This window comes from Schistocerca nitens, chromosome 7 (assembly GCF_023898315.1).
Source record: "Schistocerca nitens isolate TAMUIC-IGC-003100 chromosome 7, iqSchNite1.1, whole genome shotgun sequence".
NCBI lineage: Eukaryota > Metazoa > Arthropoda > Insecta > Orthoptera > Acrididae > Schistocerca > Schistocerca nitens.
This window is the reverse complement of record NC_064620.1, coordinates 423,099,423-423,125,575: the sequence shown is the minus strand read 5'-3', so window position 1 is coordinate 423,125,575 and position 26,153 is coordinate 423,099,423. Positions and strand designations below refer to the sequence as shown.

Genomic DNA, 26,153 nt, shown 5'->3' with positions numbered 1-26,153 from the left:
ACAGTAAACCATAGCATGATGAAGTAGGCCTCTGTTGTAGCATCTGCCATTGCAGATGTCTGAGCATCTTGGTGAGGCGTCCGCGCTTATTAAGGGAATTTATAACGAAATGCGCTCCTCTTCTTTCGATTTTCTCTATTTTCTCAGTAATTCAGTCTGGTTCAGCTCCCAGATTGACGGGAAATATTATAATCTTGCTGGCACGAGGTTTTGTGTAAGCTGTTCCTTCGTTGGTGAACTACGAATCCTGAGGATTCTTCCCGTGAATCTCAGGGTAGCATCCACTTTAGCTGCGATTACATTTACGTGGTCGTTCCACTATAAATAGTTACGCATGCATAGCCCTAGGTAGTTTATGTATATAACAGCTTCCAGTGACTGAACTGTGTAGTCATTTAATAACGGGTCTTTGTGCTTGTTTGTGAACAGTACTATACATATGTTTATGTTGAGGCCGGCCGGTGTGACCGTGCGGTTTTAGGCGCTTCAGTCTGGAACCGCGTGACCGCTACGGTCGCAGGTTCGAATCCTGCCTCGGGCTTGGATGTGTGTGATGTCATTAGGTTAGTTAGGTTTAAGTAGTTCTAAGTTCTAGGGGACTGATGACCACAGATATTAAGTCTCATAGTGCTCAGAGCCATTTTAACCATTTTTTTTGTTCATGTTGACGGTGAATTCCTGCAGCATGTGTCGATCTTCTGCAGGTGTTCCTGAATGTAGCTACAATTTTCTAGGTTTGCCACTTCTCTGTATACAAAAGCATGATTTATAAAAAGCGCCACAGATTTTTCCGACGTTGGAGTAGGTCAGGGTGTAACTAAATTCCCTTTACAGGCGCTGAGGACTTGCAGTGGAGCCGAAGACGGTTGTGTTTTGCGTAGGTACTCGTGTCGGGAAACGTAGCATTTTCCCGCTGCTCGCAAAATTCCACAAACATGTTCAAATTTCATTTATTCGGCGGCACTGACAAGGGTATTAGGTAACTGGTGGCCCATTTGCATGGCCTGTACCTTCTCACGAGTCGAGCCCGCTAGAATACTACTTGTAGGATCGGATGAAATTATTGATTTTCGAGACACCTGTGGCATCCGAGGAAGATCTACTGGTACTTATTATGGCTTTGTCAGGTGTTGAAGGACCAGGTATTGGCGATAACGTTTACCTAAACATGGTTCAGAGATACCACCAGCTTAGCTGGGTGGTAACGTGCTTGCGTGATCCCGGCCGGATGGGAGATTTTCTCCGCTCATGGACTGGGTGTTGTGTTGCCCTCTTCACTATTTCATCCTCATCATCGGCTTCAAGTCGCCCAGTGTGGCGCCGAATGAAATAGGACTTGCACTTGGCGGCCGAACCCGACTGGGACATCCCGGCCAACGATGAAATAAGATCATTTCATTTCACCGTATCTGTGTTGATGTCGGTGATTGTCACATCGAGTCCTATTTCTAATCAGACCCAGACGACAAACGGCAGAAGTCAGAGAGCAATGTGTGCTGCGGTAATTTGCGTGCAGTGGGGAAACGGTACGTTTTCGAACGTGAGTTCCTGAGCTAAGCTTATCTGGTGCCCACTAAAAGTCCTCAATGTCTGTATACTGTACAAAGTAGTGATGTAAAACGCCCTTGGAGTCCGTAAGAAGTTACTTTTACGTCTGAAGATTTCACCCCGTTTACTAGGAACTTTTCAGTCCAGCCACCCAACTGGTCTGATATTTCATACGCTCGTATTTTGTTCATTTGTCGGTAGTGTGGAACTATATTACTTTCTGGAAGTCCAGGAACACGGCATTCACCTGGGTGCCGATATCCACTGCATTACCGTGGATAGACAGAGTGAACTGGATTTCACAGGATCTCTGTTTGCAGAATTCGTGTTGATTCCTGCAGAGGAGATTTCAAGTCTTCATAATTGTCCCGAGCAGTCTAGGGCGCTGCAGTCATGGACTGTGCGGCTGGTCCCGGCGGAGGTTCGAGCCCTCCCTCGGTCATGGGTGTATGTTTGTCCTTAGCATAATTTAGGTTAAGTAATGTGTAAGCTTAGGGACTGATGACCTAAGCAGTTAAGTCCCAAATGATTTCACACGCATTTGAACATTTTGAACATAATTGTCATAATACGCAAACATGAAACATCTTCCAGAATCCTACAACAGGCCGATGTCATCTACATAGGACTCTAGTTGTGTTTGTCTATCCAATGATTCTTTTCTAGAATGACCATGTCTAGTGATTTTTTCCCAATCACTAGCAACGCTGCACTCCTCCTGCGTCCTAAGGCAAGAGTATGTTCTTACACATACTCAATGTAGTATCGTACTGGTGTCCCACTAGTGGCCTCTTCTCCGTTGAGGGGTGTCAGCTGCTTTTCTCTCCCGTTGTCATTTATTTCGATATGCGCCGTTTTGATGTTCGTGTGACGATTTCGAGGAGGAATAGCTGTACGGTGTCCCACAGTGAAACAGTTAAAGAAGAAAGAGTTCAGTATTTCGACTTTTTCTCTGCCTGCAGAACACTTTTACTCGATCTGCAGCGTCATGATCAAAAATAGGCAGTACTTTTCCACAGAGAACTGCGACGTCGAACAGAGGAGTAGCGTATTACGCAAGTTGGCATCTCGCTTGATATTCGCCATCGACGGGCGTCGTGACGTTGGCGAACGACGCCGATAACCTCTGCAAATAAATACAGGGGAAGCAACGACGCCTGCCTACACCAGCGTCGCTGCTCGGAAACAGTTGGCTGCTCACTTACGGTCGCCTCCCGCGTTCCTTGTCAGCATCATGGCCACTGCTAAGCTTCTGGTGAGTAAACAGCACTTCTCATTCCTCATAAATGGACTCTTATTGGATGGAAAATGGCATTCGAATTCCCGTTCGCTTACCGAGAACTATTTTTTTCGTCGTTTCCTAAATAATTTAGATGCGTGACAGGATAGATTGTCTGAAAATGGTTTGATTAATTTCCTGCTCAGAACCCGTATAGCTTTAACTGGTGCTCCGAAACTAGTGATTTTGCTGTGAGTGGGACTTAAAATATCTACAAATTTATTTCATCCTGTTTTAGTAGTTAGTTACAACTGCAGATATACAGACATTCATAATTCATAATTCGTCAACTCAGATGGTGACAGACACTGTTTACATTTTTTTTTCCCACCGGATCTATAGCACTCAGTTACAGTGTTAATTGCTTTTTTATTTTAGAAAATTCTGTAATAAATTGTACTGAAGAATCTAGTGTAGTTTATGGAACCAGACAGCAAGGCTTTTAGGGATTCTCTGTCACACTTCGATCAAGGAGAGTGTAATGGTATATTATTACTATTCTGAAATATGAAATATGATGATTGAGCCGCCTAACCCTTTTGCCTGAGGTCACTTGAGCTGCAATCAGGAAAGTCATTTTGTGGTAGCTACGGGCCTGGAAACTGTGGAAACTGAAGCAATTAATTCCCTCCAGAGTTAGGAATCAAGTGCTGATGTTTGCACCAGTGGCAAAGCTGCTAAAGATGTTTCAATGAAAATCCCTTTTATTTAAGTGCAATTGAGTAATGGCAGGCATGATCAGTGTATGGAGCAAGATAAGATCGTGGAATTCAGCACCAATCGCATTCCTCGACAGTAAAGTAACAGCAATATCATAAAGCTATCATAAGTAACACATTAACTGTCTGCTACAAGAACTGACCATGACACAAGAAGGCAAATGAACTCTATAAGTGAAGCTACTTAATGCTGCAACACAGAAGACTACAAAGACACTCACCTTTCGAATAAGTACAGCAAACTTGACTTTCGTGTGATACACGTTATTCAGCAACAGATTGAAATACTCGTAGAACGCAAAAATTACAAATCGTGTATAGTTTATGAATATGTTTATATTGCCAAACGGTAAACAAATTTACTGCGGTAAACAAATTTACTGCGGCAAACAAATTTACTGCGGTAAACAAATTTACTGGCTCCATAATCATTAAATATCTTTTGCAGCAATAATGTAAGTTATTAAAAACATGGCGATACATATTAAAACTTGCACTTTAGTATACTTTATACTTATATTAAACTAATGAGGTTACCGTTGATAAAAGACGTTTCCAGAGATCTTGAAGTCAATACTGTCAACAAATTAAAACAGAAAAATGTCAGTGATAAAAATAATATTTCAAAGATAAAAAACCCTTTATTGTATTTAATGGGGCTAATGATTACGGGGTCTGCGAAGTACATGAAGTTTTTTAACATGGAAAGTAACTTAGATAGAACCATTATATTAAATTCTGCACATCGATGACTACAACTCCAAACATAAAAGGGCCAAATAATTACGAGTAATTAAATAGATGTTATTTTCGCCACAAGAAATTCAAAACTAAAACACACATTCCAAAGTATATTAGATGGCAAAACGCAGAAAACTTTGCCTTTCGTGCCACCGCAGCTATTGAAGAGAAAGAAAATTTAATCTATTCTCCCAATTTTAATTTTCTAATGTTTTACTGATATTATCAGGTTACTTAAATTTCACAAATAAAGCTTTCTTTGTGTTGAAGGACACAATAAAATTCTGCTTTTTCCTAGAAAATCTTGTAGATAGCTCTTTAGGCTTAGACACGTTTAACTCCAGATAACCAATACACATAGTTTACAAGAAAATTTGTTGGTAATAATCTGTCACAGTAAAAATAAGTAATAATTAGATGTTTAACATCTTTAAAGTGCACTTAAGCAAATAAAAAGATGATTAACTTTATGATAAACGTCAGTAATACAGGAAGTGCAGGAGCTATAGACACTTGACAAAACTAACTTTAAAAGCAAGGTTTAATTCTTGTATTTACTCATCTGCAAATTGACAGCTTGCCTTCATGTGAAGGATGAATGTTAATTATATGTAAACTGGTTGGTCCCATATTTTTAAGATACGCCGTCCAAAAGACCCTATGAAAAAAGTAACAAATTACCTCGTATCATTTGTTCGTATATAACATGAAAAGGGATATTATAGACAGTCGTATGGCGTGGTTACTATTTAATGGTTTTAGTGAATCCGAAAGGATTTTTATGCAGTGTCCTTGTATGTTTAAGCTGAGATGCTGCATTTCTCTTAAAGTCTCTCATTACTTAAAATATTACATTTAATGTTAGAAATTGTTAGCAAATATTAGACATACTTGAAATTGGATGCAACAGAGTTGCAGTACATTTGAGTATTTGTTCAGTTAGTTGTAGTAATCTGGATATTCGTTGGTAATGCCTCTACAAAATCCATCATTTTTCTTCCAGACCACAGGTATGTATTAGACCCAACTTCGTAGCACACTTTGATACTATTCGAAAGAAGCTACCTAAATTCTAGCCTCAGGTTACGCAACCCTCCTTCAATTTGCATACTGGGGTCAGTAACACAGAAAACAAAGTATAGTATTGTAATGTACATGACAAGCCACTGCGAACTGCGTTTCTCTGGCTATAAGCAAGATAAGCTATTATGAATTTTTTTTTAATTTAACGGATTTTTCATTATTTTTCTCATCCGTACATGAACACTGTTGGGTGAAAAATCTACGCTGAGTAAACGGGAGGGATGCTATCTCAGCATTAGAATACAAACGATGAACATCCATCAAAACGAAGTATAGGTTGTTGTTGCTGTGGTTGTGATCTTCAGTCCGAAGGCTTGTCTGATGCAGCTCTCCATGCTGCGGTATCCTGTGCATACTTCTTCATCTCCGAATAACATTTGAAATCTACATCCTTCTGAATCTGCTTACTGTATGCGTCTCTTGGTCTCCCTTTATTATTTTTACCCCCCGTAGTTCCCTCAGAGACTAAATTGGTGATACATTGATATCACAGAATGTGTCATATCCACCGATCCCTTTTTTGTTCAAATTGTACCACAAATTTCGTATCTCTCCAGTTTTTCGTTAATTACTCGATCTACACCTCCAATTTTCTGCATTCTTCCTTAACACCACATTTCAAAAGCTTGTATTCTCTACTCGTCTAAACTGTTCATCTTTCACTACCATACACAGTTACACTCCATTCAGATACCTACAGAAAAGACTTCCTATCACTTATTAGATGTTTACCAATTTCTCTTCTTTAGAAATGCTTTTCTTACCGTTGCCAGCCTACATTTTATATTGTCTTTATTTTGGTCATCTTCAGTTGTTTTACTGCTCCTATAACAAAGCTAATGTACTAACATTGGTCCCACTACATTTTGGCTGTCTGATCCACGAACAGGTTATGAATATTTTGAATGAAGAAAGTTTCGGTTGCAAAATTGTTGTTACTAACACGAGTAACAATTACATGCTTCGCTCTTGTAAGACATCATCAGATGAAATACGATCAGCTAACGAAATTCCCCCAGCACAACAACAGTTCTGTTCTTGTGCTTTGTGCCGGCCGTGGTGACCGAGAGGTTCTAGGCGCTACAGTCTGGAACTGCGCGACCGCTACGGTCGCAGGTTCGAATCCTGCCTCGGGCATGGATGTGTGTGATGTCCTTAGGTTAGTTAGGTTTAAGTAGTTCTAGGGGACTGATGACCTTAGAAGTTAAGTCCAGTGGTGCTCAGAACCAGCCTTTTGCTCTGTACACCATGCTGAGCCTGCTTTAGTACAAATAGGGTCCTTCTTGTATCTGGTAACGAACGGACGTTATATCCAGACCCTGCTTATGTTTAATGCCCATGAGTGCCAATTGACATTTATCCTACTTCATTTTCACATAATCTGATGATGCCTCACAAAGGCGAAACGCGTAAAAACAACTTTTCAACCGAGACTGTTTCCTTCGACATCAATCTATTACTTTAAGTGTCTCATTTTCTAACCTAATTGCCTCAGTATCCCGCATTTAATTCGACTAAATTCCATTATCCTCGTTTTGCTTTTGTTGATGTTCATCTTATATCCTCAAGACAATGTCCTTTATGTTCAGTGGTTCTTTCAAGAACTCTTTTTACCTCTGGCAGGATTAAGTTTAGGTACGAAATAACTATTACTACTGCCACATGTATGAAAAATACTACGTAGCCAATATTTGAACGAAGGCCGTAAAGATTGTAAGGGTATTCATACAGAATGATACGTCTATCTGAGAGGAATTTCATTTTTTGTACGCGAGTTGTGTTTTGTATTCACTGGGTAGGAGAATGACGTTCTCCCCAAAAGGGAAATGCCATCAGGTGAGGTGGAAGATAAGGCCACGCTAACCCTGGTTTGTTTTTGTTCACAGTCGCAGCCTCTGATCGACCCCTCTGAGGTACTCAGGCCGGAGCCCCTGCACGCGGGGAAGCCGGTCTCGCAGTTCCGCGACTACACCATCGACGAGAGTGACCCCATCAAGGAACGCGTGCGCAGACTCTACCACGCCATGCACAAGCACCAGACCGTGGATTTCGTCAAAAGTGAGTATCTGGCGTATCTCGCCTCAGGTATCTAATATTGGACAGTCTGGAACCGCGCGACCGCTACGGTCGCAGGCTCGAATCCTGCCTCGGGCATGGATGTGTGCACTGTCCTTAGGTTAGTTAGGTTTGAGTAGTTCTAAGTTCTAGGGGACTGATGACCTCCGCAGTTAAGTCCCATAGTGCTCAGAGGTATTTGAACCATTTGAACCTAATATTGGGTTATGTAGAGGACACTGGGGTGAGACTGCTATTCACTGAAATACTTCCCTACCACCCTTATGTCAACATATAATGCGTCTAATCGAAAGCGACAGATTGTAATCAGCTTGAATACTAATCATCTTTGAATTGAAAAATTGTAACAGTGAAGAAGGGGAAGATATTCTCTTTAACGAGTGCACACATTTTAGACTCCCTTGGTTAAAAAAAGTAAGGCAGTCATGGCTTTAAATTCTAATTATTGTTTGCTCGATTTCCTGTTGAACGATTTTGACGAAGTATCGTAGTTTATTCGTCGGCGTTCCTGCAACCTCGTTCAGAAGCTACATAAAAATGATTATTGTCATCTTCGTAGACCGCCTAGAGTCTTCGCATGCTCTGATACGGTGCTTCCCTGGGTTAAAGATCTAGAAGTGAAAAAAATTCCTAAAAGTATTGTGATCGTTTTTGAAGATTCAAACCATTCATCTACATTTAAAAACCGACATACTGCCAACTGAAAGAATTCGACCTTTGGAATGTTTGTGTAGTAATTTATTATGTCAGCGATCACTTAGGTACATATGAATCATACACATTACGGGTTTCGGTAAATATTGACATCTTGAGATGCGCTAAATCCACAAAAGTTTCGTACAAACAAACAAATGTCACTTTGAATGTCATAAAGTCGTTTAACATTTGAATAAGTGTACTTGTCGTCATATGATAAAATACTGCCGGCCGGGGTTGCCGAGCGGTTCTCGGCTCTTCAGTCTGGAACCGCGAGACCGCTACGGTCGCAGCTTCGAATCCTGCCTCGGGCATGGATGTGTGTGATGTCCTTAGGTTGGTTGGGTTTAAGTAGTTCTAAGTTCTATGGGACTGATGACTTCAGATGTTAAGCCCCATAGTGCTCAGAGCCATTTTTTGAGTCATAAAAGACTGAAATTACAATAAACTTTCGCGTTGTTACATGTGGATATTGAAGAGTGGAGTGGGGGGGGGGGGGTGATGTATGAGAGGGGAAATCTATTCGAAGTGGGACTATAAGAGCGTAATCTGTAACACCTTATAATTTCTGTTGTTCAAATGGTTCTGTGCACTATGGGACTTAACGTCTGAGGTCATCAGTCCCCTAGAACTTAGAACTACTTAAACCCAACCAACCTAAGGACGTCACACACATCCATGCCCGAGGCAGGATTCGAACCTCCGACCGTAGCAGTCATGCGGTTCCAGACTGTAGCGCCTAGAACCGCTCGGCCACTCTGACCGGCTATAATCTCTATGTAAAACACGTAAATGCCTAGGACACAAATTGAAGTGGAAAGAAAATTTTCTAAAAAAAATTAAAGGTAAATGCAAACGCAAACAATCTTCATATCTTAAAGTCATACTAAAATCACAACCCTTGCACCCTAATTTAACATTCAAGACCAAGTTTGTAAAATATGTTCTCATAAAAACACTCTCATGTGTCTAACTGGATAATTAACAGAACCATGATGAAGTACATTTCATAAATTCATGTATCATGAATCAGGAAAATAAGCAGGGGAAGTTTATAATTACAAAAAATTTCAAACGTTATGTGTATGGAAAAAAAAGAGAGAGGGAAAGTGCAAACAAATGTCACTGAAAGCAGTTGAAACGAAATTATAATAAATACGACAGTAATCATTAATCATCGGCGAGTTGTAAGAACAGGTAAAGATACATCTCTGCCCACACCTATGGGTTTACCTTGCCCTAGGCAGTAGAAGACCGGCAGCAGACTCGTTAGCGTTCGATCGTAGTTCACTAAATAACTGGTCGGTTGCGAAACTTTTGAGTCTGATAAGATTCGTCTGTGGATGATAGGAAAGTTTCCTGATATAGTACTTCGTCCCGAGGTTTAACACTGCTCTTCTGTTCTCTGTTACTATAGAACAGTACTGTTCGAGACAGTATGAGCCGACACTCAAATAGTGCATAAAACTTCTAATAACAAACATTTTTCTTACAGTTTTTGACTTAATTATATTTTGTATATCAGTGAATATAATAATATAATTATTACTACAACACTACTAGTTATTAGTAATTTTATTGACAAACCGCCAATACCATGCACATGCGGAAAAGTTTATGTCGGAATGACTGGACGATCCATCAACACCAGGATCAAAGAGCATAAGCGACATTGCAGGTTGGGGCAGGTGGAGAAATCGGCCGTTGCAGAGCACGCACTGAATGAGACCGACCACGTAATAGAATTCGCCGACACGGAAGTTCTGGCTGTAGAGAAGCATTATCACACGCACTTGTTCAGAGAAGCTGTAGAAATACAAAAACACGCGAACAGTTTGAACAAGAAAGAGGAAAGCCTTAAGGTCAACGGATCCTGGCTTCCCGTACTGCAGCGAACGACCGTCGCAGGTAGCAAGAGGAGAACCGCACCGGAAATGACCGCGGAGAAGCCCTCGGACGTTGGCGCGCCAGGTACATATAGTCTGCGCCCGCGAGCTCGGCTCCAGTTCACCACCGGCAATGGAGGGTGAAGCTTTGACAATGCCAGCCACTCGTGCTGGCGAAACGTCAGAAAAATCATTAGATGAACGTCGGCCGAAGAACCCGAGACAGAAGCCAATTGGCAGTTTGTCAACAAGTGGCCACGAAAGCCTTAACAATTTAGTAATTTTATTATTATACTAAATTATTCTTACATCCACAACATTGTAAGAAATTTTCTTATTTTAATATATATGTATGTTAAAACGTTGGAACATCTTCCTTCTCTCTCTTTCTCTCTCCCTCTCTTCTCTTTTTTTTTTTTTTTACTTCAGTGACTGCAGTTCGAACAAAATGCTGTGGAAAAGTTGAACGATCAGCTGTTGGTTTTTCACTTTTTTGACCTGATAGCTGATCAAATGTGTTTTCAGCCCCTTTCGTTGAATTGTGATAAAAACCCGCTTTTTGTTTTTATCAGGCCTCTCACTGATTTCGTTATCTTGGTGGAGTGTGCTGATTAATGGAACATTTCTGTTTCCAGTAGGAATAAAACTGACCTCAGTAGTGTAATTTCGGAATTAGGATACAGTTCTATGACCCTCCTTGTTGGTCGTATTTAGTGGAAGCTCTGCCTCTCCTCAGCAACTCATCATTCCCTGACTTTTTTCTGCTGGCGCTCCATTCTCCTTTCCTGTATAAATTTGGGCTTTCAGTACATATTGAATATTTGCTGTCACACGCAGTACGCGTACTTATTACTTATTTTGCCGGTTTGCTTGTGATATACTGTTTGAATAGACAGTGAGCTCTAAATGTTACTAACAGCTCGTCAACATATTTTCTCGCATTTTGTAGGATTTGGGAACAACTTCTACTCACTTCTCGCAAACACTACGAGTTGCTGCAAGGTTGTACCGAGTAACTAATGGAATACTAAAGCGGAAAGGAGGTTCTTGGTGCAGATCGACTAAAACAATGTATTAGTCGTCAGGAAACGTTCTATGAAATCAAGGAGTCGACTATTTAGTAATGGAAAGACGTATGTGTGTGAGGTGGAGGAATGAGAGTGGGAGGGGAGTGTTCAAAATTGTAGAGAGAGACGAAGTCTTGAATACAATAAGCACGTTAGAATCGATGTCGGCTGGAGTAGGTATGCAGAGAAAAAGGCAAGTTAGAGTGGAGAGGTGTATCCGCCAAGTCTCCTGAGTAAAGACCACAACAGCAATATGTTATAAGACGGTGGCTGCGTGGTAAGTATAATAAATGATAATTTAAGGAAACAGCTTCTTTTTGGAACACCGTGAACTATTTTTAATGCAGGCACCCTTAAAATTTTGGAATAAAACACAAGGAACTGCATTCAGTTTCGTTATCAATGAATACTTAACGCCAGTTCTAGTTTTGTGGGGATGAAAATGCTTTTGGTCACAAGCACCTCACTCGGATATGACAAGAGAAATGGAAGTGCTCAAGTTCTGCATTGGCTGGTGAAGACGACTGACCTTACCACGTTCTGGTGTGCAGGTCGGCACGAGAAGTGGCGCAAGTTCGACAAGTTCCGCGCCCCCATTCTGGAGGCCCTCGACACGCTGAACAAGCTGGTGGACGAGAGTGACCCTGACGTCGACGTGCCCAACATCGTGCACGCCTATCAGACGGCCGAGCGCATCCGTGAAGACTACCCGGACTGCGAGTGGCTGCAGCTCACCGGACTCATACACGACTTGGGCAAGGTACGTCTACTATCCCTTTGACTTGTGTTTTGTATGAAATAACATGAGACTTGCGCTGCCTTAAGGTGTTATTTAACTGTCAGTGGTTGTGTCACTAGTTGCCACGTGGCTTTGACCACGCCCACGCGTTCTTTTAGCCTTCTAGCGTACCAACCCTAAGGCTGATCGATCGTTGGAACTGTTTTCTCCCACTAGTTGAACTGTCGGATACGACCACACGCGACCGACTAATTCCATGGCGTTTAGCGGCATTGAAACGCGTCCACTGCATACGACCAAGCGATCCGCTGACTGACGGATCACAGCAAAATGCGACTGGTCGGACGTAGTTGGACATACATGTGTATTTTGTATTTAATTATCACCTGTGGATGTAAATAAATAGATCTTGTGAATGAGAATACGCCACTACACTGACGAAAATGAAACGTTCCCTATGCCAACTGCGGCCGTCTATCTGTCAAATTTCGCACACAACAATACAAATTCTTAATCGAAACTTTTTATCTAGTCCTTATTTGTTGTGTGTAAATACTATAACGTGCTCTCCACTGTTACATATTTTTTGTAAACTATGATGTAATATAACTCAGGAATGTTGTCACAATTTTAACACTATACAGTTTTTCCCTTTAGAGATCATTAAATGAGTGTAGAATTTGCTTCAATTTTAAAGCCAAACGTTCCTTAAGTTGTATAGTTCGCCTGAAATTGGACCATTTTGCAATTCCCTGCTAAGTAGCTCTAAGGATATACTGAAACGTTTCAAGATTCATCCTATAGTAACTGAAAAATTTTTCAGTGTCTCTTTTCAGTTCTTCATGTAAGTTATTAAATTTTCCTGATCTGCTTCATCGACTTAGTACTGAACTGACGCTGAATTCCCTTCGCTTTAGTTTGGTTCTTTTCCTCGCGACGAAAGTGCAAATCGCCATCCCTTGCTCAATAAAGCAGTTAAGTTGCCTATCGACCGACAGACAGCCAGCCGCGTGTCAGGTGCTGCTTGGCTGCAGTGGACGAGTTTCATCGGTCGGCCAAGTCGTAAGACGATACGGACTACCTGTTTGTCAGACGTCTAATGCCTAGTCTGCAAGTGACGCTCTTCTACACTGTTGTCGCTTGTCAATTGGCCTCTTCATTACATTACACTGGTGCATCCCACACCATCTGTGAGTTGCCTTGTAATACGGATTATCCCTGAGATTCTTTTCTTCTTCAGTTATCCCAGTTATGACCTGACGAAGCTACAATCATCCAGTCGTAAGTGTTGGTACTTGCTCTGGGAGGTAGCTCATAGGAACCACAACATATGAAGCATTAGTTCACTTTATTACAAGAATCATAAAAAGATTTACTTAACTTTATACAATCCATTTCCATAGGAATGTGTCGAATATTGATGATAATAATGCTGTGCCTAGGCGAGGAGCATCACCCGCAGGGAGCCTGCAAGTGTTTTTGTTTGACATCACTTCGGCGACCTGGGTGTCGAAGAGGATGAGATAATGATGACGACAAACACAACATCGAGTCCCCGAGGGGGAGAATCTGGGAATCGAACCCGGGCCCCTCGCATGGCATTTTGCCAAACTGACTATTCAGTTATGGAGGCGGACGTAGTATGTCACATATTTGCGGTTGTCTTTGACAGTAAAACATCACTTAATACATACAATTACAAACGCTTCTCTCCAAGTTTAACATTTACAAAATAATAGGTCCATTTAATTCTTGAATATCGCCAGTGTCCTAACAAGACGATGCTGACTACTTCACCAGACGTCATGAACTGGGCCAGAGTGGTTCTATGCTCAGCTCTACATCGACCTTCGAGCAATGGCACTGCGGTGCTGAGACGAAGAGGATGCGTCTTGAGGAGCGCCTTCCATTCATCACTGCGAATTGCGGCATCACTAATGTCTGTGGTGTCAATACGTGTTGCCGACTCTGCTGTGGCACTATGATCTTTGGACGATCTCGCAATCCTAATCCCCTACTATGGTTTTCATAAACGATTCATGCGTAATATGTGTCTCCTAGCTATTTAAAGCATTTGTTCACGACGAAACGTTGCAGGACGCCTTAACTCTTTACTCACCGTTCTCCCGCAACACCATATTTCAAATGCTTATGATCATTTCATTTCAGAATCACCCACATTTATCAGCGATTTCGCAAACATAGCGTTTCATGAATACTTTTTGGGGCCTTAAGATCAATTTTTTTGATGATACAAATTCTTTATTTTTAGGAAACGACAGTTCGGACTGCAAAATACTACTATACTACTATGTCGATCTTTCAGCTTCTTTATTTGTATGTTATACTTTCGAAATAGGAAAAAAGTAGTCTACATGTCGAAAAAAGTTATGTCCAAGTTCAAAATTTAGTCTACGTCCCGTCTTGCACGTACCATTAACTTAGTTTTCTTTTTGTTTACGTACGAGGGCCATTCAGTAAGTAATGCAGCTTTTTTTTTTCTTTGAAAGCAGGTTGGTTTTACTCGGGTTTCCAAAACACCATACAATTTCTCACTCTTTTGGCTACTACCCAGTACAGCCTTACATCACCTTACTGGGAGGGCCCGTATGCTTGCATAGTACCACTCTGCAGGTCGATTTCGGAGCCAACGTCTTGCTGCATCATTAACCTCACCATTATCCATGAACTGCTTTCTCCGGAGTGCATCCTTCATTGTGACAAACAGATGGCAATGGGAAAGTGCGAGATATTTGCTGTAAGGTAGACGAGAACGAACAGTCGTTTATTCAGTTTTCTGAGGGTAGCAAAATGCACTTCAGATTTGATCGTTGCACGATGCGGGAAGACATCAAATATGCACTTCAGAATACCAGAAAGCTGTCGCCATGACTTAACCGGCTGTGAGTGCGGTTTTGAACTTTTTTTTGGAGGAGAGGTTGTGTGGAGTCATTCCATGGATTGTCGTTTTGTTTCCTGTTCGAAGCGATGAACCCCTGTTTCATCGCCTGTGACGAAGTTCGACAAAAAATTTTCACGATCAGCCACGGAAGGTGCGAACAGTTTTGCACAAATGGTCCTCCGTTGCTCTTTATGCTCTTCTGTTAGGCGGCGAGAAACCCATGGGGCACATACCTTTGAGTACCCCATCTGGTGCACGGGTGTGTCGGCACTACCAACATACGTCCAGTTGAGCAGCGAGATGTTTGCTGTGGTTCGGTGACCACCTCGACTGAGAGCGTGCGACCTTGTTGCGATGACGACAGGTGCCTCGCCAAACGACTCGCTACCACTGTCGCTGTTCACTGCCAGGTCTCCGTAGACATTCTTCAAGCGCCTATGAATATCTGCGTTGCTCCAGTTTTCCGTCAAAACAAACTCAGCGACAGTTCACTGCTTGGAACGCACCTCCTTTACAGGCGCCATTTTGAAGGCTACTTATAGCGGTGCCACAAATCGCAACTTCATGATACTACAGGGGCTGAAGCGGAAATACTCCACCATGCCCCGAAACGAATTTAGCAATTTTCCAACCGGAAGTGGCCGAGAATAAAATTATTGCATTTCTTAATGAACGCGCACATACATATTATAATCAGCAACCGGCTCCCGTTCAATTTCATTAAATACCCGACCCAATCCCTGCTCGACGGGACGTGAAACCCTAATTTTCGTTCGTTCGTTCCTTCCTTCAATTCGTGCTGACGCTCGGCTGTTACAGTCACGCTCTCAGTGAAATGTATGATGCTAATTTACTGACAAGTAGCTAGATAAGGTTGTATTTTTCAAACTGGATCTTCAGTCTATAAATCCGTTATCAGGAGTGACAATGAACAAAACCCTTCATGATTTTGGATTGTTTTGCCATTCCACTAGTGCTATTACAGTGTACATAATGAATTACATCTGCATCCCTCTACCGGATACCAAAGCGCCTAAGAGCAACATTTTCTTCTGTTACACATTAGCAATAAAGCGTATGTTTTTATTCTTATCATTTAACTAAAAGCCGGCCGAAGTGGCCGTGCGGTTAAAGGCGCTGCAGCCTGGAACCGCGAGACCGCTACGGTCGCAGGTTCGAATCCTGCCTCGGGCATGGATGTTTGTGATGTCATTAGGTTAGTTAGGTTTAACTAGTTCTAAGTTCTAGGGGACTAATGACCTCAGCAGTTGAGTCCCATAGTGCTCAGAACCATTTGAACCATTTAACTAAAAACATTTAATTCAGTTATAATAAGGGGGTACACACGTTGGAAGACTGCGGTCAGCGATTCACAAAAGTTGTGCTACATAAAACTTCTATTAAAAAAAATCGGTGTAGTATTATAGAAGATGAGATTCACACATTTTCCAACACGGGCTGTGGTAGGTTTCATTACCGTATCACTGAATGTGATCTACGAGTTGATGGTAGTTAACAGCGAAAGGAGAGAGAAAAGGAGAAGGAAAAAACAGGAGTAAACGGAAACGCTTAGAAAAATATGAATATAAATTCCTTGGCGCTTCCAGGGGTTAATAAAGGTATCTAGATTCACACATGACGACCACTCGTCCACACTAGATGCGATATTTTAATTTCTGGCATGGTTCTGCCTTGCCATTACGTCATCGTTTACCCAAACATATGAGGCAAAGTCATGGACACTATTTTTTGAACCGTGTTACCTCTATTCTGCGTGTCTTCATGTATTAATTGGGTACTGCGTTTTTCTGGGGCGGAGATACGGTACCAGCGTCGCCCATGCCCACTTTACTGTGGAAAACCACCTAAAAACCACATTCTGGCCGGCCGTTGAAAATTAGTCTCGTATACCTTGTATTGACAGCTGATATTCTACTCCACCGTACAGCAGATCAGAATAGACAGGGAAGATTGACGAAAAACGTTTCTTGGAAAACGTATGTCCCAAAAAAAGAAAAAAAAAAGTACCCTGATTGACGCTGAAACGGAGAGACGTTGTTACGGAATTGAGACATATTCGTGAGGGCAGAGGTTTAATTCTCCGTCCAGCAACCAAGATTTAGGTTTCCTGTAACCCCTACAAATTCTTACGGTGAATACTGCGATGTTTCCTTTGAAACGGAAGGCTCAGCTTCCTCCCATATACTTCCCAGATTCGAGTTTATGGTCGGTGTTTAATGATTCCTTCGTCTACGTGGCTTAAAGCATAACCTTATTTGTGATTAATTCTGGGTAAGTAATTTGATTAAGTCTATTACCAGTCTGAGAAATAGTACATGGATCAACAAATCGCAATAATGTACTTTTTTGAGACAAGGTAGGCAGTGCTGTATAAGACTCTCTCGGTTAAACGTAGTGCTTATATTTTCCATTAAACTCTCTGGGGGCGCCACAGGTTGTTTGCTCGCAGCCTATACGTCATATTCTTTATTACATTTACTTCATATCTACTATTGATCACAGCTATGTTTAACCTTGTAGCCGACATGGAGTAACGATTATACCCTTCTCAAAAGATGCTCCGAAGTTGAATAGTGGAATACCGTATTAAAAAGTTTCATTACAGAGAGCACGATCATTACCAGCAAATTCGGATAACGGCGCGTCAAGCCTTGCTTGATCAGAATGAAGGTAAGCGGCATTTCCGATTCGTCTTCCGAAAAAGTAGAGTGTTTCTTCCGTTTCAGTTCATGGCGTTCTACGATGAGCCTCAGTGGGCCGTTGTAGGCGATACTTTCCCAGTGGGCTGCGCCTGGGCCGACTCCATCGTCTACAGGGACACCAGCTTCGTCGACAACCCGGACGGCAAGGACCCACGATACAAGTATGCCATTCACATATCAAAACTTCCATATGTTACTGAAGGAATTATTTCTTTCGCAATGATATCTCACAACCACCAAACATTACATTCATTTTGATTGAGATTATCAGTTGTACGAAGCTCTGTTTACGATTCTGTCTTCAGGAACTGGGCAACAATGACAATATGAAAAAGTTCTTAAAACGGGCACATTGATATAGGAATACTTTTTGCATCCGTCATATATCTGTACTTTGTTCAGTATTCTACCCCAGCTGTCTTTGTTAATTAGAAACAAATACCTTGATGACAGTGGAAAAACCTGTTATGTGTAGTCACCAAGAAGTGTAACATAAAGCAGAGTGTAGTGCAACAAAATAAACCTGAGACACAAACAAGCAGTGCTGAATGTGAGCTTGAGGGTGAGGAGTAATGTGAGAATTACTGTTGGCATCAGCAGGCACCGTGAATGAATGGAGCAAGCTTATTTCCATACAAGACACACAGTGGATGCCTGTTGTTGAGGTCTTCAGTCGTAAGGGTGGATGGTGCAGCTCTCCACGCTACTCCACCTCGTGCAAGCTTCTTCATCTCAGAATTACCGAAGCTTGCACCCACTTTGATCTGCTTGCTTCATTCATCGCTTGCTCTCTTTCAACAATTTAAGCCCCCCACCCTTTCCTCGAATACTATAAGAAGATTCCTTGACGTCTCGGGTCGTGTTTGTCATCCAGTCCCTTCTTTTAATCAAGATGTGCCACAAATTTCCTTTCTCCCCACGTATATTTAGTACCTCCTCATCAGGACCTCAGTCAACCTCATTTCACAAGCTTCTATTCTCTTCTTGTCTGAGCTGTTACACCTTAACGTTCTAGCTTCATATTTGAACAATAATAAAATTGAATACAAATGGTTCAAATGGCTCTAACCACTAAGGGACTTAACACCTGAGGTCATCAGTCCCCTAGACTTAGAACTACTTAAACCTGACAAATTCTAAGGACAGCACACACATCCATGCCCGAGACAGGATTCGACCGTAGCAGCCGCGTGGTTCCGGACTGAAGTGCCTATAACCGCTCGACCACAGCGGCCTGCAAATTGAATACAGAACGTTGTTTGCAAACCTTACTTTTTCCACAGCGAACTGTTTTGTGTCAGCGCTTTTCAAATCCTTAAAAGCTACAACGACGAGATGAAGGTTAGAATTTAAACTTTGATATTAATTGCGTATCTTGTACGACGACAGCTATTACAGCTTCTTCTTGGTCTTTGCACAGTGCCTTTGAGTACGGTTTGGACAAAAGCTTGTTGCGTTCATTTTATCATCTCCACAACACTCTTACCACAACACAGAACCGACTTCCTACCAACGGCGAACAAGCCAGGAAGGATAAAAACAATACACACATGAAAGGAAATTTTGACATTAACGAAAGCATGACTTTTCGGCAATCTTTCCTGAAGTTAATCTGTGAGTTTATTAGTTAAGATATTAGTGTCAGTCACTTCAAATAGAATTGCAAGAGATAACAAATTCTTAAATAAATTTAATACATAAAAATAATAGTTACGAAAAAGTAAAAAAATTAACATTATTCCTCATAGATTACAGTTTAAACTCATGTCTTGTATATAAATACAAATAACGATTTCATTTACATTATTGAAATTATGAGGGATCCGCAAGAAATGATGTTGCGAGTTGATCCTTATTGGATCACATGGTAAATTTATGAGACGTTTCGAGTTGTTCACTAAATGGAGACTGTGTCACTAACCAGTTCCATTACAAAGGTTACACGACAGGAAAACACCTTCCGAAAAGACTTTCTTACACTAAAATTTGTATGCGATGTTAACAAATTTCTCTTCAGAAATGCTTTTCTTGCCGTTGCTACTCTACATTTTATATTCCTACATCGCCATACACAGCGCATACAGTCATCATTTACACATTTGCGCGGATTTTTTTTTCAGTGCAGTAAAAAGGCCAGAGCGGATAGGGTTAAGAAATCAAACAAAATGTAATATGTCACATCTCTTCCAACTGCGACAGTGTTTAATTTCGTGGTTGTGACGTAGTGTATCCTGTAGTATTTTTCGCTAATGCTTCATTCGATATCGGATAGGCACTCACTCGAGCAAATGTATCTGTGCTGGTGACTCATTTTTATTTGTCATCGACGGTAGAAGGAACACACACACACACACAGACAGACACACACACACTCAAATGCGGGCGCCGCTGCGCGCGCGCTCACGCACACACACTCACCTACACGCACACAAAATATATTCATCCCTTACTGATCTGGTAGCAGTCGTAGCGAGTGGATACAAACCAGAAGCGCGCTACATTTTGTATACGACTTTGGTCGATAAAGTCGCGAATTGACAAAAAGAATTATCTTATGCTGTTTTCTAACATCATCTAAAACTTGATGTTATTATATATTCAAGAGGAGTAACACTAACCAGAAAGCGAAAAGTGAAATGAGGAATACATTACAAAACCAAAAAGAGTGAAGCTTCAGATTTTCAGACAGCGGGGAAAGATTTTTAAAAATTATAATCTCTGTAGCTAGCCACTGGAGATCACAGTTACCTGATACCAAACTAATGAGAAAATATCCCAAAAAATGTGTTGATGAAATATAAAATATGTTCAGTTAAAATTTGGTACACTGAGATGTGTACGGAGGCTAGAGCAGAGGAACCAACCATTAGTGGATCCTCAAAGGTATAGAAACACATGAAATGTGTCCAATTGATAGGAGAATTAGGAGAACTTTTTCGCCTTAGTGGCCCAAGGGAAGTAAGCCATAGCTTAGTTGTAGGATAAATATAGCCCAGTTTTATGTTGTTGTCCGTGACTCCCAGTGCGTCTGCTCCCCGCTTGTATATGACTATCTCGGCGGCTTGGTGACAGTTTATAGTAGAACGGCTGTCACACCTATTAATTCGTTTCCCGGAATTATCACTATTCTTATTTATAGAATATCCCGGTACACATCAAACAGACACCTCATTTTTAAGCATTTTTTTAATAAACGAGGATGTGCTAAGTGGTCTAGACTTGTTTATTTGGTAAGCTTAAGCACTGCTTAACAAGATCTCATAAACAGCGAAACATTTATTACTTACAGTGTTCATTGGAGAGTAAAATTGTCTGTCTTAAATGGTGAATCGTGTTCTGCACGCTATTATCACTGAATAAAAAAAAAGAAAAGAAAACGTGGTTTTCATTTTCCCACAGAGAGCTGAACTTATTTTCTGGGCAGTATTTGCTTTCTTCTCACGTGCTGTCGTCTTTTACAGCACCAAGTACGGCATGTACAAACCGCACTGTGGGCTGGACAACGTGCTGATGTCGTGGGGCCATGACGAGTACATGTACCACGCCCTCAGGCACAATGGCTCGAAGCTGCCAGAAATAGCGCACAAAGTCATCCGCTTCCATTCTTTCTACCCGTGGCACTCGGGTGGAGACTACATGCACCTCTGCAACGAGGATGACATGGAAACTCTCAAGTGGGTTAAGGTGTTCAAGTAAGTAGCATTTATTACCGTCTAAAACTACTATTGTAATAATCCAGTCATAGCTTCATATTGATACTTCAACTGATAGTCTTTAGATTGGCTAACTTATGCTCTAAACAGTTTTTTGTATCATTGTATTCTGTAAGCATTTCTCATTACCTATACTGTAAATGGTGATCGTATAGTCTTCCCTTGATTTATTCATGGCTACAGGTGTAATTGATTATCAAATTAAATACTTCTAGATGTGTTCAAGAAATAAAAACACCTTCTTTCTTCCAATAAGGTGACTTCAGTGTGCTATTCCAAAAGTACTTCGTCTAATATCTCTTGATTTCGAACGTTATATGACCCCTTGAATATCTGAAGAGCTGAGAAGCATTCTGTTATATGTCAATGTGTTCCTAGGTTGATTTAACCGATGTTTTCTTTGTAGACTGTAGGGATCTAAGAGTCACATACATAAGGGCGGACATACATGAAAGAAACACGCACTATTTAAAAGACAATAGATGCACAATTCTGAACGAAATTTTTTACCATGCTTTACATGAAATTAACACAGTTACTGTTAATTTCCACGGATTATATATATAAATATAACTTTTTTATGGAATTTAAATTTTTTAAAAAAATTGTATATGTTCTTCCCTTTAAGGCTTCTCTCCTGTTTATTTGTTTTCTGCCTTATTTTCGTTAACAGTTCTTTAACTGCCTTTTCAGCTGTAGACAGGCTCTGTAAATCTATTTTTCTCAGGATGGCTTGAGTGAAATTTCCTATCTTAAAGCCCATTCTGCTAATCCCTTCACCCTCCTTACTTTCCCATCGTTGAGTATAAGAACTGCACCAAAGCTGGAATTCTGACATTATCAAATGAAAATGTGGTGAAACAAGAATTGCTCTTTTGTTGTCGCTTGTGAGATACAAAATAGTCACAGGTGATCTGTAACACCAAGGAGTACACATCACAGCCTTATAGATGCATCCCGCGCAAATTTGCTCGAAAGTAATCCACGGAATCGTTGTTCACCGACTAGTATTCTAGCGTTGCTACAAAAAGTGCGTTTGGCAGGAAAATAGTGCCACACATTTCATTATTTTTCAGGCACTTTGGACGTGATTTCATCATTGAAACTTTGGAACCTAATTCTCCATCAATTCTACAAATAAATAAAAAACTTGAAAATTGACGTTTTCGGACAATTTCATGAACGTCCTCCCTTAATTCGTAATAAGAACTTTTAAAATGCACTGAACCAAATGATACAGTGCGCAGTCTCTACTAATAAACTTCACGAGTTATTTAATGCTCTCATTGAGTAATCGTCGAAAGGCTATAATTCACAATGTGTGATCAGTCAAGAATAATCCAACTTGCCAGTCATAAATTGTTTTTCCGTCAATGTCGTTAGATTATCTAGCGGTGCTGGGTCTATTTGTTAACTAACGAATTAGATCATTTCAATTCTACTACAAACTATAGTTCATCACAATACAGAGTGAGTGATTCGGTTTTCTTACCAAGGGAATATACGAGAACAATGCATACAACAGGACCTTGTTTGTTAAATAAATGCGAAGTTCATCCCAACCTTCAACTAGATAATTTCTTTATTTATACGGCAACGCATAGGTCCTGGTTTTGTCTGCTCAATGGAAAATACTAGCAGCATAAGTGTCAATGAAATATGGCCGAAAATATCGGTATAGAGGCGAGTGGGTACGTTTTGCATGTTTTTGTATATCTTCTGATGGACTAGTAATCCGAATAAGGTATTGAAGGTTCATCTACGTCTTTCTAACAAGTCATTTGTAATGGTCCACTGCACTGTCATCGGGAAAGACGCCATTACTATTTGCTGTCAGTTCCAACGTTGTTAGATACACTCACTGTTCAAGCATAATTCCATATTGGGAAATTGTCATGCGTTTATCAAGAGTCAATATGGGTCCCATTTTCTCTATCTAAATATACTCAGCACCTTGGAATCGTCCCTAATAACTCTCACCGAGCACGAGACCCTGTGTAGTGATATGATCATTTCTTGATGGCAATACGGCCACAACCAGTCATATAATTGGGTACGGAGAGAGTGGAGTAGAAATTTGGTCTATAACCGCCTCCGTAGTCGAGGTCGCCAATGTACGCCTCTGTGGCGGCGCCCGATTCAAAGTCCGGCTACGAAATGAATTTGTACAAACAACATGAAGCCGGTACTGGAAAGAGAGCAGTTGACGTGAATTTCTTGATCTTCACGCTTTGCACCAATGTTCAGGAAACAATCGTGAAGATCCACTAACGCTTCACCAAGTGAGGGTATGTGATTACGACCTCTGCATGAGATGGGTACGTTAAGCTCGATGGTCCCTTCGCACTTCAGCATGCAAGAGGCGTAGTCTAAGTGGTGGCACTTGGTTTCACTCTTTCCCTACTCTCATCATCATCATAGAAAAATGGCATCGTTGGTATACTGAAAACGGAATAGCAATGAACAAATCTCTCCAACAGACAGATGCAGCAGGATAATACTATTGCCTAATGTACTGTGGAGTACACTCGAGTAGTTAACTTGTTGTTGCAATGCTGACTCCTGTCTCCTTTACACACTGTACAGTATTGCTATCTTTAGATGTCATCCTTTAGGTTTTCTGAGTTGATTCAAGTCCCATTTTTCTTAACTAATATAGTACTAACACGACAGAAGAGCATCTGTCTGGGAAATCGTAACGCCGGTCTTTAGTGTCCTTTGTTACCGATAAATTTAATTGTTTCCTCATTTAAACTGTTTCTCTAATTACCGAATAGAGAGAGTTATATTATCATTATGCTGTACAAGGCTGAACAAAAATCAGTCATGAAATTTACAAGGTTTCGGTGTAATCAACGTATAGTAATCATGTATTGAACCGTAATTTAGTCAGTAATTATAAGAGCATCATTGGGAATAACTGTGACGCTGTCATATTTGTACTAAAAATTTCATTTAATTAGAAAAAAGCACTTCACCGCACCCCAAAACGTGATCCTCAAATTTAAGCTGAATCTAATTCTTACCAAGTTTGAATGAACGAGCACACGTCGCCTGAATGAGCTGTTAATAAGCAGCACGTATACCTGCGAGTACAAGGACTAAGTGTTTTTTGTCGTCTGTTGCAGCAAGTACGATCTGTACACGAAGAGCGACGAGAAGCCAGATATTGAGGCACTCAAGCCGTACTACCAGGGCCTCATTGACAAGTACCTGCCTGGAAGCCTCAGCTGGTAGTGTTCCACACCTCTCACGGCTATTCGAACTGTTCGTGAAGTGTGGCCAAACGCTGTTTTTTTCTCATTGTGCGTATATGTGAGTGTCTGGAAATTTTATCATAGCACAACCTGAATGATTCACCAATATACAGTTTCTCAATAGATTCACATTCATTATGTAAGTAATATTTTCATTAATTGTAAGTCTATATGTCTGTATTCAATAAAGTGTTAAATGTAAAATAATTTACTTTTTCTGTTGTCCATTTCTTCCCAACGGCACCTGAAAGTAAGTGGATTTCTGGGTATCGTGCTGATGATGACTAGCCCTATCACGATGGGGCATCGAGGTATTGACATATTGCGACGAAGATGATATCAAACCTTGTTCATTTCATCAGTTCCCTAGCTCACTCATACTTACAACGTGCTGCAGACTCTATTAATCCCTGTGAACTAATTCTTACCAAGTTTGAATGAACGAGCATTTGTTCGGGTAGTGTTGTCATATCTGGTATTGTTGTACAATGACTTGAGAATGAACTAACTACTAACTAACTAACTAACTAACATGTTATCAGGGGGGGGGGGTATGATGAAAATCAAATTCTGCTTTGTTTGGTTGATAACGAATTTCTGCATTTCACTAGTTAACGTTAAACTTATAGCTACCGTACAGTTTCATATAAACCGAACATTGTCTTAAACTGACCAAGTTTTCAAACGATCCTCCCAACTCTTATGAATGAATGACCAGATGACGCCTGAATGAGCTGTTAATATACAGCACGTATAACTCTTATGAATGAATGACCAGATGTCGCCTGAATGAGCTGTTAATATACAGCACGTATAAGAGATGGGAGGATAGTTTGAAAAGTTGGTCAGTTTAAGACAATGTTCGGTTTGTATGAAACTATATGACAACTATAAGTTTAACGTTAACTACTGAAATTCGTTATCAACCAAACAAAGCAGAATTTGATTTTCACCATACCTCCCCCCCCCCTTGATAACATGTTAGTTAGTTGGTTAGTAGTTAGTTCATTATCAAATCATTGTACTACAATACCAGATTGTCAACTTAACACAACCTGAACAAGCAGTTCAGTTCAAACACATTTAAAATTAGTGAAATACACCCCTGTAGGCACATAACTACTTACAGGCCTAGTTTCACAAGGATAATACAGGCTGCAGCACGTTGTAAGTATAGAGAAAACTGATGTGGGTGAAGCTACACGCTAATAGGGGCGAAGAGTGCTGCTGCATTCGGTGAGTGGTGGCGAGAATGACCTGGGAGGTCCAATGGAAACATTACTGGCTAAAAGAAAGGCGTTTGTTCAACTTCACATTACACAGTCAGCTTAGCTCTTTGGTTGGGTGCCTTGGTGGAGGGAACAAAACAGCGAGGTCATCAGTCCCATCGGATTAGGGAAGAATGGGGAAGGAAGTCGGCCTTCCCCTTTCAAAGGAACAAACAAAGCATTTACCCGAAGCGATTTAGTGACATCACGGAAAACCTAAATCAGGAAGGGCAGACGCGGGTTTGAACCTTCGTCCTCCCGAATGCGAGTCCAGTGTGCTAATAACTACACCACCCCACTCGGTAGCTTTATGAGGTGTGGAGACACTGACCACGCTGCTACGCCCATTACCACTGCGTGGTGCACTTTTTCGTTGGGGGCAGCTAACCCATCTCACAATCTTTCTGTGTGCATGTTATTCTAATCCACATGTGGACACATCGTAGTTACCGGCTC

General features: G+C 41.0%; 1 protein-coding gene across 1 annotated transcript; it reads left to right on the top strand.

Annotated features, from left to right (window-relative positions):
* The first annotated feature begins 2,671 nt into the window (after positions 1–2,671).
* LOC126195391 (inositol oxygenase-like) lies at positions 2,672–24,640 on the top strand. Its single transcript, XM_049933982.1, has 6 exons — positions 2,672–2,803; positions 7,257–7,428; positions 11,647–11,855; positions 17,484–17,620; positions 20,921–21,151; positions 24,301–24,640. Exons 1-6 carry the CDS (start codon positions 2,783–2,785, stop codon positions 24,407–24,409), a joined length of 879 nt encoding a protein of 292 aa, XP_049789939.1. The 5' UTR covers positions 2,672–2,782; the 3' UTR covers positions 24,410–24,640.
* Positions 24,641–26,153: the final 1,513 nt, after the last annotated feature.

Bases quoted from the DNA above. Each gene is read 5' to 3' on its own strand.
- LOC126195391 (XM_049933982.1), top strand. From the start codon at position 2,783: ATGGCCACTGCTAAGCTTCTG. The intron at 2,804-7,256 runs GTGAGTAAACAG...TTTTGTTCACAG, and splicing joins TGGCCACTGCTAAGCTTCTG to TCGCAGCCTCTGATCGACCC. The intron at 11,856-17,483 runs GTACGTCTACTA...CTTCCGTTTCAG, and splicing joins TCATACACGACTTGGGCAAG to TTCATGGCGTTCTACGATGA.